Source organism: Phyllobates terribilis, unplaced genomic scaffold, assembly GCF_046119375.1.
Source record: "Phyllobates terribilis strain yellow unplaced genomic scaffold, ASM4611937v1 Scaffold_8__6_contigs__length_399053987, whole genome shotgun sequence".
Taxonomy (NCBI): Eukaryota; Metazoa; Chordata; class Amphibia; order Anura; family Dendrobatidae; genus Phyllobates; species Phyllobates terribilis.
Genome location: NW_027362768.1, coordinates 214854511 through 214869919, shown reverse-complemented (window position 1 = coordinate 214869919; position 15409 = coordinate 214854511). Strand labels below are relative to the sequence as shown.

General features: G+C 44.0%; 1 protein-coding gene across 1 annotated transcript in view; it reads right to left on the bottom strand.

Moving 5' to 3' along the window:
* NDUFA6 (NADH:ubiquinone oxidoreductase subunit A6) overlaps nucleotides 1-15409 on the bottom strand; it is a 147574-nt gene that overhangs the window by 117681 nt on the left and 14484 nt on the right. Inside the window, exon 2 of the mRNA XM_073644070.1 lies at nucleotides 14805-14920. Coding sequence (XP_073500171.1) covers nucleotides 14805-14920 — 116 coding nt within the window. The remainder of the gene's footprint in view (nucleotides 1-14804; nucleotides 14921-15409) is intronic.

Sequence of the window (15409 nt, the reverse complement as noted above, 5' to 3'; positions counted from 1 at the left end):
CTACTGACTTAAGGCTTAAAATTATTGATCAGATTGCTGAAACCATGACGGACCGCTTGGGTCGTTTAATTAATCGTGAGAGTTATTGGATTTTTAGATTGGGCACTCTGTACCCCGAGGGCCTTAATTTAATGATTGAGAATGCGATTCATTAACCCTAGTTCTCTCTTGGTTCTTATTCATGCATTACTAGTTTTTATTCATTTTATATTTTATTTATAATCTCTGCTTTTAGTACATCATGAGACTATTGGGTATATTGTGGCTTCTTTTATCCTCTTTTTTAATCTTTTGATCTAATGTAGATTTTATATTCATATTTATACGATATACATTTCCTTTTTTTTTTTTTTTTTTTTATTTACTTCCTGTTTTGTATTTCCTGTGTTGTCATAATTGTTAGTGTCTCTTGATTGGTGCACCTACCCTATATAATGGTTGCTCTTTCATTTGCTCTCTAATCTGAGGAAGATAGCTTCTGCTAACGAAACGCGTTACTGCGTTGGAGAGCGTATTAAACAATAAAAGCTTTGTGTTTTAGAACCTTGATTCCCAGTCTAGTTGTTCTAGCGCTTCCCTAACTCCGCACAATTCTTCCTTTCTTGATTGCTAATCTCCCCTGTGGAGAGCGGTGGAAGCTGCTGTGTTTACAACTAGCTTACTACAGGACCTGCAGTGATGTCATTGTGGAACGCCCACTTCGGTCACCCGGTCCTGGTCATGTGATTGCTGAAGCAGGAAGTGACTCCTAATTTGCAGTCATCATACAGCGTGGGAAAATTCTCGTGCTGAAGCGCTGAGTGCAGGAGAATTTTCCCACGCAGTCAGTGACGAGCATGAGGTGAGCTGAGTTCATTGGACATGAACTGGGCTCATCTGGATGCCGTCACAGCCAGACACTGACGAGCGCAAGCATGCCTGCGCTTCACAGTGTCTGCGGCATGGCAAGCTGGATGGCAGCTTTCTGCAGCGATCCAGCCTGTCATGTGAAAGTAGCAGAGCTGAAGCTGTCGTGGGAACCATGGAAAGGTAAGGATGAGGTTGCTTTATTATTTTACTCTTATTGCAGGAGATCGTTGGCTTCAGCTGGAATGGGCGTGATGGTAAGTATAGTTTAATTTAGAACATTAAAAGTATTGTGTCTTTATTTCAATTAAAGGACTTTATTCTGGGTGTTTGTGTTTTTTTTTTAACTTTGACTATGGGGTTAGTAATGGAGGCGTCTTATAGACGCCTCTCCATTACTAACCTGGGCTTGATGTCAGCTGGCATTATAAGCTGACATCAACCCCAACCCTATTACCCCACTGCCACCGCTACAGGGCAGTGGGAAGAGCGGGGCTAAGTGCCAGAATTGGCGCATCCTATGGATGCGCCATTTCTGGGGCGGCTGACGGTTGGTGTTTCTAGCCAGGGAGGGGGCCAATATTCATGGCACCCTTCCTGAGCTATTAATATCAGCCCCCAGCTGTCTGCCTAGCCTTTGCTAGCTATTAAAATAGGGAGGGACCCCACGTCATTTTTTTGGGGGGTCCCCCATTTTAATAGCTAGTAAAGGCTAGGTATTCAGCTGGGGGCTGATATCAGTAGCCTGGGAAGCTCCGTGGGTATTACCCCTTTCCCAGGCTTCAAACATCTGCCCCAGCCGTCTGCTTAACCTCCGCTAGAGACTAAAATTATGGGGAACCCCACGCCAATTTTTTTTTAAATAAATCCTTTATTTTAACACTAAATGACAACTACAGTAAGCAACACTATCACTGTACTTCTTATATATGTGACTGACATGTTTCTATGTATCTAATCCATGTGTGATGCTCTATTCTTTCTGTTGTAAATTGTCGGGTACCGCTGCTGAATTGCCGGCTGGCTTTTTTAAAGAGACGGTGTGTGATGAACCCGTAGCCGCCATCTTGGTAATGATAAATCATATCCAGGGATGGCCACACTTCAGCAGCCCCCACCCTTGGGACCTTCTGTTAAAACGTCAACTAGATAGTTTCCCCCCATCCAGGCTCCTGTGAGATAAGAAGCCCCAGGGCCTACTTAACACTTGAATGCTAGGAGCTTCAAAGACTTCGAGAGGAAACACAGTTAGCAGGGGGGGGTGCTTCGTCCATCTGTAACTCTGACCATTTGTCCCATAGGACTAGTTTCTTTGTCTGTCACAAGCATGGAGGCATAAGATATAGAAACATGAATAGTACACGCATGTTGCGTGGGATGGGCCAATAAAAAATATCACGGCGTCCCGGAGCCATTGCGCACACAAGCCTCCGCGGTAGACGTTTGTACGTGCTCTGGAAGCCAAGATATAGCGCTGAGCCATTCCTGAGGACCGTATGGTATCATAATTGATATCAAAAGGTCGGTTACGGCGGCCCGAATCCATGGGAACCCCTGGGGGTATCATGAGACCATCCCAGAAGAAGTTATTGGGTTCCTTAGAATTTGGGCTTCTGATCGAAGTTAGACCTGAGGGTGGAGACTGAGCCAGCTGACCTCACCAGCAGTGGGCGGGACGGGGCAGGTAAGATAGCAGGACAGACAAGAGATCCCTCAGTCTTGACCCAAGAGTGGGGTGCTGAACATCTGAGCACCAGCTGAGGCCACCAAGGGGAGGAGCAGTTTGACCATGCGGTGGTAGGCCTCAGCCTGTAACAAAGAACCGTGCCTGCGACCGCAGAATCCTCTCCCTGCGTCACCAGAAAATCAAGAAACCGGTAACTGATATGCTGTGGTGATTCTGTGTGTTGTATTCCATTGTTGTATAGTTTAGCCTAACCTTATACCTGTGTATATTTAGTTGTATATCGTGTATCTAGTGTATTATTATAATCAATTACCTCAAGTAATTGTGGGCCTGCCTTTTATTCTGCATAACGAACGCACGTCCGTGTGAGCTCGGCTCAAGCCAAAAACGCTACCCAGGGTTGGTTCCTGACCCGATATAGGCCCATTCACGGACTGGGCGTATATCTAAAATAGGGACTGGTGGCAGCATACCAACTGGGGATTGGGGAAGGCTGGTAGTGACGGTCGGAGGTTCAGATATATATATTCCTGGCGCGGCCAAGGAAGATATATATACCGCCCTCACTACAGAGGGCCCCGATACCCAGTAGGTTACAGGACAGTCTCTCTGGCGACCGCTTATCCTAGGTGCAGTTCCTTGACTGACCTGAGGCTAAGAGGGCGCTAGCGAGTTGTGCTGTGTAGTGACGTTACGGTTTAGTGACGTTGAAGGGATAACACTCTACCGTGTTCCCTGCGCTGGTTGCAGCTACCGGGCACTACTTTCTCTAGGTGCAGTACCTTGACTGACCTGAGAGGTAAGGGGGCGCCAGAGAGCTGCACCCACCGGCCGGCTTTCATCACACGGTGCATGAAAACACTATTATTTTTTTTAAATAAATCCTTTACACTAAATGACAAGTACAGTAAGCTGAGCGCTGCCATCCAGCTTGTCATCCTTCAGAGACACTGCAGAGCGCAGGCATTATGGGAACTTCCGATTCCGGTATTCGATATTGTAAAAGTATCGGAACTCCGATACAGCGAATATCGGTCGATACCCGATATTTCAGTATCGGAATGCTCAACACTACTCATAACATGAAAGGTTAATATGTTTTCATTACAAAATCTTCAGCTTTGCTCAAATTAGTTGATACAAATATGAATACACTCCACATCAAAAACTACTACATGTAGATATTTTTTATGACTTTCATGATTTTTAAGCACAGCACCAAGTCTTCTAGGCATGAAATGAAAAAGTTGGCAACATTTTCCAACATGCTTTTTCCATTCTTCAAGAATGACCTCTTTTAGAGCCTGGATACTGAATGGAGTGTGATGCTCAACTTGTCTCTTCAGAACTCCCCAGGGGTGTCCGATTAGGTTCAGATCAGGAGACATACAGGTGCATCTCACTAAATTAGAATATTTCAAAAAGTTAATTTATTTCAGTTCTTCAATACAAACAGTGAAACATATTATATAGAGTCATTACAAACAGAGTGATCTATTTCAAGTGTTTATTTCTGTTAATGTTGATGATTATGGCTTACAGCCAATGAAAACACAAAAGTCATTATCTCAGTAAATTAAAATAATTAACAAAAACACCTGCAAAGGTTTCCTAAGCATTTAAAAAGGACCTTAGTCTGTTTCAGTAGGCTCCACAATCATGGGGAAGACTGCTGACTTGACAGATGTCCAGAAGGCAGTCATTGACACACTCCACAAGGTCCCAGAGTTCCAATTTTCATTTGGAAATCACGGTTCCAGAGTCTGGAGGAAGAGTGGCGAGGCCACAATCCAAGCTGCTTGAGGTCTAGTGTGAAGTTTCCACAATCAGTGATGGTTTGGGGAGCCATGTCATCTGCTGGTGTAGGTCCACTGTGTTTTATCAAGACCAAAGTCAGCGCAGCCGTCTACCAGGAAATTTTAGAGCACTTCATGCTTCCCTCTGCCGATAAACTTTTTGGAGATGGAAATTTCATTCTCCAGCAGGACTTTGCACCGTCCACACTGCCAAAAGTACCAATACCTGGTTTAAAAACAACAGTATCACTGTGCTTGATTGGCCAGCAAACTCACCTGACCTTAACCCCATAGAGAATCTATGGAGTATTGCCAAGATGAAGATGAGAGACACCAGACCTAACAATGCAGACGAGCTGAAGGCTGCTATCAAAGCAACCTGGGCTTCCATAACACCTCAGCAGTGCCACAGTCTGATCGCCTCCATGCCACGCCACATTGATGCAGTAATTGATGCAAAAGGAGCCCCGACCAAGTATTGAGTGCATTTACTGAACATACATTTCAGTAGGCCAACATTACGGATTTTAAAAATGTTTTTCAAGCTGTTATAAAGTAATCTAATTTACTGAGATAATGACTTTAGTGTTTTCATTAGCTGTAAGCCATAATCATCAACATTAACAGAAATAAACACTTGAAATAGATCACTCTGTTTGTAATGACTATATAATATGAGTTTCACTTTTTGTATTGAAGAACTGAAATAAATTAACTTTTTGAGGATATTCTAATTTTGTGAGATGCACCTGTACATGGACCTGAATAACTTTCACCCTGTTGTTCTTTAAAAATGCAACAGTGACCTTAGAGGAGTGTTTTGGATCATTGTCATGTTGAAAAACTGCACATCTACCAAGGGCACAAAGTGATGGTAGCATCTTCTATTTCAATATAGAGCAGTGCATATGTGAATTAATGATATCAATGAAATGTAGCGCCCCGACACCAGCAACACTCATGCAGCCTCACGTAAGGACACTACCTGCAAGTTCTTAGTCCCATAAGAAAAAAATAAAATGGTCCCAGAAAAACCCTATAAAAATCACATCCTAGAAAATACAATAGATTTGAACTTTTGGGGACCAGATGCATGATGACAAGTAAAATGTCTTGACATCCTGCTTCATAAATTTTATCCGGATACTGTAACAACGCTTAAACGGTCATGTAGCATTTGTACAATCCTATCAACATATGGTGGTAGGGGGCTCTATAATTAGGCAAACAGACAGGGACATCTGCCACCGAGTCCGTGAATGCTGAACAGTGTGTTGTCTGCCAGGTGCTCGGGTTCGACATATTGCTAGTTGGATAGACAGATTGCTAGGTGGGACTGGGGAAAATCCAGTGGTCATGGTACACATCGCCACCAATGACAAAGTTAGAAGGAGGTGGAGGGTCCTTAAAAATGATTACAGGGAACTAGGAGAGAAGCTGAAGGCCAGGACCTCCAAGGTGGTGTTTTCAGAAATACTGCCGGAGCCACAAGCGTCACTAGAGAGATAAATAAGAGACTTAGAAATTGGTGCAGAAGGAAGGGTTTGGGTTCATGTAGAACTGGGCCGACTTCGCTGTCTGCTACAGACTCCATGGTAGGGACGGGCTGCATCTCACTGGGGAGGGTGCACCTATGTTGGGGGATAAAATAGTCCGAAGGATGGAGGAGCTTTTAAACTAGGATCTGGGGGGAGGGAGGGTAGTTGTGCTAATAAAGGGATAGATAAGAGTAGGCAGAAAGAATGAGACAGTAGGGGTTAATGAGGATCTAGGGCTGGGATATGCAAGGATAGTAGGGATATGAGTAGTAGTAACAATTGTGCTAATAGTATTAAATATTTGCTGGCAAAGTCTTGCAAACAAAATTAATGGACTGGAGACTCATAAGTCAGTCACAATACGATGTGGTGGCATTACGGAAAAATGGCTGGAAGAAAGCCATGACTGGGTGACAAACACAGGGATATACTACATTTAGAAAGGACAAGAAAGACAAAAAAGTGGAGGGTTCTGTATTTTTGTAAGATCCAACTTAAAACCTGTGCTCAATTTCAACATTGGGGGAAGCTACGACAATGTAGAGTCAGTGTGGGTAAATGTACATGGGGATGGCAATAATGGAAAGCTGCTAATCGGAGCTTGTTACAAGCCTCCTAACATAGCTGAACAGGTAAAGGATGAAATGTTGCAACAAATTAAAAATGCAGCAAACAATGATAGGGTTCTTATTATGGAAGATTTTAACTATCCAGACATTGAATGAGACATAGAATCTTCCAGTTGTGCTAAAAGCTGCAAGTTCTTATCCACAGTTCAGGACAATTACCTTTCTCAGCTGGTAGATTAACCAACCCAGGGGAGGTAATCTACTGGATCTGGTTCTGTCAAATAGACTAGATACAATTTCAGATCTACAGGTCCGGGAGCATTTGGGAAGCAGTGCCCATAATATGGTAAGTTTCAATGTAATATTCAATAAAACATTTCAAAATGGAAATACAAAAACCTAGAACTTTAGGAAAGCTGATTTCAACAAATTAAGGGAAGAGCTTAATCGTGTAGACTGGGATCAGGTCATGGAAACTGGGCATACCGAACATAAATGGGGAATGCTTAAGGAAATAATACTAGAATCCTGCAGAAAATTTATACCCTCTGGTAATAAAATGTCGGGGAATAAAAAGAAATGCTTATGGATAAATAAGTCAGCACAAGTTTAAAAAGACAAAAACAACGAACCGTCTGTTCCAGGGATCTTTCAACAGGGCAAAAATCAAAGTTCACCACCTAATATAACTAGTGTAACACAAAAAGAAGTACGCCTGCAGCTGACCAAATTAAACATTGACATATCCCCCAGCCCAGATGGTATTCATCCACGGATACCGAGGGAATTGAGCTCAGTAATTGACAGACCGCTTTATCTTATATTCTTAGACGCTCTTGTAACAGGGGTAGTGCCACAGGATTGGAAGATAGATGATGTGGTACCAATATTTAAGAAAGGTAAGAAGGTGGATCCAGGTACTACCATCCAGTAAGTGTGACATTGGTAGTGTGCAAAGTTTTTGAGGGTATGGTAAGAGATAACCTGCAGAGTTATGTCACAGAGAATAATACACTGCTCAAAAAAATAAAGGGAACACTCAAAGAACACATCCTAGATCTGAATGAATGAAATATTCTCATTGAATACTTTGTTCTGTACAAAGTTGAATGTGCTGACAACAAAATCACACAAAAATCATCAATGGAAATCAAATTTATTAACCAATGGAGGCCTGGATTTGGAGTGACCCCAAAATTAAAATGGAAAAACACACTACAGGCTGATCCAACTTTGATGTAATGTCCTTAAAACAAGTCAAAATGAGGCTCAGTATTGTGTGTGGCCTCCACGTGCCTGTATGACCTCCCTACAATGCCTGGGCATGATCCTGATGAGGTTGCGGATGGTCTCGTGTGGGATCTCCTCCCAGACCTGGACTAAAGCATCCGCCAACTCCTGGACAGTCTGTGGTGCAACGTGACGTTGGTGGATGGAGCGAGACATGATGTCCCAGATGTGCTCAATCGGATTCAGGTCTGGGGAACGGGTAGGCCAGTCCAGTCCATAGCTTCAATGCCTTCATCTTCCAGGAACTGCTGACAATCCAGCTACATGAGGTCTGGCATTGTCCTGCATTAGGAGGAACCCAGGGCCAACCGCACCAGCATATGGTCTCACAAGGGGTCTGAGGAGCTTATCTCGGTGCCTAATTGCAGTCAAGCTACCTCTGGCGAGCACATGGAGGGCTGTGCAGCCCTCCATAGAAATGCAACCCCACATCATTACTGACCCACTGCCAAACCGTTCATGCTGAAGGATGTTGCAGTCAGCAGATCGCTCTCCACGGCGTCTCCAGACTCTGTCACGTCTGTCACATGTGCTCAGTGTGAACCTGCTTTCATCTGTGAAGAGCACAGGATGCCAGTGGCGACTTTGCCAATCCTGGTGTTCTGTGGAAAATGCAAAGCGTCCTGCACGGTGTTGGGCTGTGAGCACAACCCCCATCTGTGGACGTCGGGCCCTCATACCACCCTCATGGAGTCGGTTTCTAACAGTTTGTGCAGGCACATTTGTGACCTGCTGGAGGACATTTTGCAGGGCTCTGGCAGTGCTCCTCCTGTTCCTCCTTGCACAAAGGCGGAGGTAGCGGTCCTGCTGCTGGGTCGTTGCCGTCCTACGGCCCCCCTCCACGACTCCTGGTGTACTGGCCTGTCTCCTGGTAGCGCCTCCAGCCTCTGGACACTATGCTGACAGACACAGCAAACCTTCTTGCCACAGCTCGCACTTATGTGCCATCCTGGATGAGCTGCACTACCTGAGCAACTCTGTGGGTTGTAGAGTCCGTCTCATGCTACCACAAGTGTGAAAGCACAACCAACATTCAAAAGTGACCAAAACATCAGCCAGAAAGCATTGGTACTGAGATGTGGTCTGTGGTCCCCACCTGCAGAACCACTCCTTTATTGAGGGTGTCTAGATAATTGCCAATCATTTCTATCTATTGTCTATTCCATTTGCACAACATGTGAAATTGATTGTCAATCATTGTTGCTTCCTAAGTGGACAGTTTGATTTCACAGAAGTTTGATTTACTTGGAGTTATATTCTGTTTAAGCGTTCCCTTTATTTTTTTTGAGCAGTGTATAATAAATGATAATCAACATGGATTCATGAAAAATAGGTTGTGTCTAACCAATATGTTGGGGTTCTATGAGGAGGTAAGTGCAAATCTGGATGTTGGCAATGCAGCTGATGTGATTTATCTGGACTTAGGAAAAGCATTTGATACTGTACCATAAAGCAGCCTTATACTGAAGCTACATAAGCAAGAACTTGAGGGAACTATATGCAGATGGGTAAGGAATTAGCTAAATGATAGGAAAAAGTTGTCAAAAATGGCAAGTTCTCTAAATGGGATATAGTCAGCAGTGGGGTGCAACAGGGTTCTGTGCTAGGACCGATTCTTTTTAAGCTTAAAGGGGTTGTCCACTACTTTGACATTGATGCCCTAGCTATAGGATAGGGCATCAATGTATGATCGGCCGGGGTCCGGCACGCGGCACCCAAGCCGATCAGCTCTCATCGGTGCCGGCGGTGGCTGCCACCGGCTGGAAGTCCTTACCTGCGGGGCTTGGCCGTCAAGTTGTAGTGGCTGGTGCTTGTTACAGCACATCCACCTTCAATTCAATTGAAGGGGAGGTGGATGTGCAGTACCCCGCGACAGCCACTACAGATGGATGGCCAAGCCCCGCAGGTAAGGACTTCCGGCCAGCGGCCACCAGCACCGATAACAGCTGATCGGCGAGGGTGCAGAGTGCGGGACCCCGGCCGGTCATACATTGATGCCCTATCCTACAGATAGGTCATCAATGTCAAAGTAGTGAACAACTACTTTAATTAATGACCTTGGGGACAGGATTGAGAGTAAAGTCTCAGTCATAATAATAATAATACTAACAATAATAATAATAATAATAATAATCTTTTTATTTATATAGCGCCAACATATTCCGCAGCGCTTTACAATTCAGACAAATTTTACAGACATTATCATCACTGTCCCCATCGGGGCTCACAATCTACATTCCCTATCAGTATGTCTTTGGAGTGTGGGAGGAAACCGGAGAACCCGGAGGAAACCCACGCAAACACGGGGAGAACATACAAACTCCTTGCAGATGTTGCTGACGACACCCAACTATGTAGGATATTAAAATCTTATCTTGAAATTACGATATTGCAGAACGATCTGGATAAGATGACTGAATGGGCAAACACTCGGCAGATGAGGTTTAATGTACATAAATGTAGAGCAATGCACCTAGGACTATTGCTGCATATACATTAAATGGGAGTATACTCGGGATACTACAGAACAGGTGAAGGACTTGGGTATTCTGGTTACAAATAATCTGAGCAGCAGTACTCAATGTCAAGCAGCAGCTGCAAAAGCAAAAATGATTTTAGGATGTATAAAAAGAGAAATAAAATCCTGCGATCCCAACAAACTGTTGCCCCTTTATAAATCACTGGTGAGGCGTCATCTAGAATATGGGGTCCAGTTTTGGGCTCCACATTTTAAAAAAGATAGAGTCAGTTCAAAGGCAGGCAACTAGATTATTACAAGGGATGGAAGGCCTCTCATAGGATGAGAGGCTGAAAAAGTTGAGCTTGTTTAGTTTAGAAAAAGGACTCCTCAGAGGGGGATCTCATTTACATGTACAAATATATGTGTGGTCAGTACAAAGGACTAGCACATGACTTATTCCTGCTAAAAACCATACTAAGGACTAGGAGGCACTCATTATGGCTGGAAGAAAGCAAATTCCAGCACCTAAACAGGAAAGGGTTCTTTACAGTCAGAGCAGTCGGACTGTGGAATGCCCTACCACAAGAGGTATTAATGGCAGACACTGACAGCTTTAAAAAAAAAAAAAAAAGGACTGCATGATTTCCTCAATACACATAAAATTGTGGGTTACAGTTAAATTAGACAAAATGTACAATTGGGGGTGGAAGGTTGAACTTGATGGACCTAGGTTAACCTACGTTATTATGTAACTATGTTTGATACATTTTGTTGGAACATTTTCCAATCACCCTATTGAATTTGCAGAACCCCTGAGGTACAGTGGGTACGGAAAGTATTCAGACCCCTTTAAATTTTTCACTCTGTTTCATTGCAGCTATTTGGTAAATTCGAAAAAGTTCATTTTTTTCCTAATTAAAGTACACTCTGCACCCCATCTTGACTGAAAAAAAGAGAAATGTAGAATTTTTTGCAAATTTATTAAAAAAGAAAAACTGAAATATTACATGGTCATAAGTATTCAGACCCTTTGCTCGGACACATTTAAGTCACATGCTGTCCATTTCCTTGTGATCCTCCTTGAGATGGTTCTAGTCCTTCATTGGAGTCCAGCTGTGTTTAATTAAACTGATAGGACTTGATTTGGAAAGGCACACACTTGTCTATATCAGACCTCACAGCTCACAGTGCATGTCAGACCAAGTGAGAATCATGAGCTCAAAGGAACTGCCTAAGGAGCTCATAGACAGAATTGTGGCAAGACACAGATCTGGCCAAGGTTACAAAAGAATTTCTGCGTTACTCAAGGTTCCTAGGAGCACAGTGGCCTCCATAATCCTTAAATGGAAGAAGTTTGGGACCACCAGAAGTCTTCCTAGACCTGGCCGTCCAGCCAAACTGAGCAATCGCGGGAGAAGAGCCTTGGTGAGAGAGGTAAAGAAGAACCCCAAGATCACTGTGGCTGAGCTCCAGAGATGCAGTAGGGAGATGGGAGAAAGTTTCACAAAGTCAACTATCACTGCAGCCCTCCACCAGTCGGGCATTTATGGCAGAGTGGCCAGACGGAAGCCTCTCTTCAGTGCAAGACATATGAAAGCCTGCATAGAGTTTGTTCAAAAACACATGAAGGACTCCCAGACTATGAGAAATAAGATTCTCTGGTCTGATAAAACGAAGATAGAACTTTTTGGTGATAATTCTAAGATTGGGTCTCGTTGGTTTACCCAGACAGCAACCTGAATTATTCTTCTGGAGAAAACCAGGCACTGCTCATCACTTGCCCAATACAATCCCAACAGTGAAACATGGTGGTGGCAGCATCATGCTATGTTTTTCAGCTGCAGGGACAGGACAACTGGTTGCAATTGAAGGAAACATGAATGTGGCCAAGTACAGAGATATCCTGTATGAAAACCTCTTCAAGAGTGCTCTGGATCTCAGACTTGGCTGAATGTTCACCTTCCAACAAGACAATGACCCTAAGCACACAGCTAAAATAATAAAGGAGTGGCTTCAAAACAACTCTGTGACCATTCTTGATTGGCACAGCCAGAGCCCTGACCTAAACCCAATTGAGCATCTCTGGAGAGACCTGAAAATGGCTGTCCACTAGTGTTGAGAAAGTATGTTCTGTTAACCCTTTCGCCGAGTATGCTCGGGCCGAGCTCCGAGTAGTTACAGCTGCTCGGTGATATGTTTGAATCGCTCACGTGTGCATGATTTGCGACTGTTTGACAGTTTTAATACATGGGAGGAATGTCTATTTCTTACACATTCCTCACATGTAATAAAGCTGTCAAACACAGTTGCAAATCATGCACACGGGAGCGATTCAAACATATCACCGAGCAGCTGTAACTACTCGGAGCTCGGCCCGAGCATACTCGGCGAAAGGGTTAACAGAACATACTCGCTCAACACTACTGTCCACCAATGTTCACCATCCAACCAGATGGAACTGGAGAGGATCTGCAAGGAAGAACGGCAGAGGATCCCCAAAGCCAGGTGTGAAAGACTTGTTGCATCATTCCCAAGAAGACTTATGGCTGTACTAGCTCAAAAGGGTGCTTCTATTCAATACTGAGCAAAGGGTCTGAATACTTATGACCATGTGATATTTCAGTTGTTCTTTTTTAATAAATTTGAAAAAATTTCTACATTTCTGTTTTTTTTCAGTCAAGATGGGGTGCACAGTGTACATTAATGAGAAAAAATGAACTTTTTAGAATTTACCAAATGGCTGCAATGAAAGAAAAAGTGAAAAATTTAAAGGGGTCTGAATACTTTCCGTACCCACTGTATTACTAAGTAAACTCCTCAGAAGTGACTTATTTTTGCAAACTGTCAATGCATAATCACTTCTCTATTTACCCCAAAAGTGTGACCAAGAGATATATATGTGAAGTAGTTGCAAAAAGTAAAAAAAAATTCCTGTTTTTTCCCCCAATTAGGCTTTTTTTGCTTCAATGTTGACTGTGTAGTATAAATGATGCATCGTAGGAAGCAGGGTGCCTCCCTCAGGAACCTGGCAGTGGCAGAAGCTGTGAGATGCTGGGGGGCCAGTGGCGTCGGTTAGGCAGAGCAGAGTGCATTGCTTTTCCGGCGGCCGCAGCCATCTTCCTGAAGCCGTGATCCATAGGGACATGGCCGCCCGAGTCGGCGCATTTGCAGACTAGGATCTCGACGACCATTTCCTTGAGCCCCACGGCTTCAGGAAGATGGCCTCCGAGATCCTAGTCTGTGCATGCGTCGGCTCGGGCGGCCATTTCCCTGTAGATAACGGCTTCAGGAAGATGGCCATGGCCGTTGGAAAAGCAATGCACTCCACTCTGCTTGACCGCCGACACCAGCCCCACAGCATATTACCGCTCCTGCCACCGCCAGGTTCCTGAGGGAGGGACCCTGTTTCCTGCAATCACGCTCAACAGCCACGGCAACCTCCTGCTGCTTGGGCACCACCTTCACCCACCAGGGGCCCACAGCAGTGCTCGACTTCCGCCGCCGGCTTCTCGAGGGACCATGCCTCCTGTGACACCTGCTCCACCGCCCCCCAGGTAAGATACCTATTTGGACTAAAAGATGGACCCCCATATTATAAAAAATGTTTTTTTCCTATTTTACACCTCAAAATTTGGGATGCATCTTATGGTCCAAAGAATACGGTAAGTTTCTCTTTTTACTTTCTCACTGCAATATCTCAATTTTTTTTGGGGGGGGGGGGGGGCGTCAACATATCTTTATTTTTTTCAGGACCTGAACGTAGGAGGGCTTGCTGTAGCAGAATGAACTGTAAATTTTAATTGGTATAATTTTTGGCCTTGTGACTATCGCCTTTTATTCAATTTATTTTTTAAGGCGATATGACCAAAACTATTACTTTGCTAGAAAAACAGGATACGCTCACCCATCATCTCTTTCCTATCTCAACACTCTGTCAGCTCCCCTCTTCATTGTCTGAGAAATAAGATTCGGTGTAGCTTTAAAGGGAATCTGTCACCCCCTGGGAGATATCAGACCTCTACTATGGGCATACAGGTTATAGAAAATTAAATCTATATATACACCTGTATGTATGGCCCATAGCAGAAGTCTGATAGCAGAGAAATGTGTTTTTATCAACTCAGTTTTGCGTCCTAGGGACGCCAAGAAATCCACGCCTATCGGTATTACGCCCCCTTCCCTGCAAATCACAGGGCCCTGTGACGTGCACTGGTCTCCATCACTACCTGGGCATGCGCAAAGCACCGCTCACACACAGTGTGCTTTGTTTCCTCCCGGCCCCGTCTGTCTGAGCATTGCGCCGCAGGGTTCTATTGCGCAGGCGCCAGGGAGTCAGTGACTTACCGGCACCTGTGCGATAGAACCCTGCGCCAAGAGTGTGTAAACCAGTTTTGATAAAAACACATTTCTCTGCAATCAAACCTGTACTATGGGCCATACAGGTATGTATAGATTTACTTTTCTATAACCTGTATGCCCATAGTAGAGGTCTGATATCTTCCAGGGGGTGACAGATTCCCTTTAACCTTTCAGCGAGTCCTGTGCAAGTTTCGGTGGTTGAGAGGCTACTTGACAGAACAGGTAGAATTGAAGAAATAAAACAAGGAAAGGTTTTACCTTGATTACAAGAAGTTCTATGACTCTAGGATCTGTTACATCTGCATTGTTTTGAAACTTCTCTCTCAACATTTCCCTTCCCTTTTTCACAGTAATATCCAACTGAAACACCTGCACTGCAAAGCAAAAAAAAAATATTAGTGAGACCAGTAATCAGTATGTCACGTTATAGCAGCAAATTAAGTGAAAAGCATGAGGATCTGCAATCTGAACATGATGTCAAGTGTAATCCTTTGCACATTATAGATACAAATAACACAAAATAGTCTAGTGCAGAGCTGTGCAAAGTGCAGCCCGTGGGCTACATCCCAGGGCTGTGGAGTCGGTAAGCCAAACTTCCGACTCCTCAATTTCCATGATACCAACTCCAACTCCGACTCCACCATTCATGGCTCACGTTTAAGTGATAAATTTACTGTAGCACAGATTCATCTCAGCTAAAAGTCCTGACTCTTAGATCAGGAATAGGACATTTCATAACTTTCCCAAATTCTTATGAAAAAAATATTCCCCACAAACTGCATTGAACTACTGTACCCAATTTATTATATATTTTAGGAGTTGGAGTCAGTCAATTTTGTACAGACTCAGATTCCGACTCCACC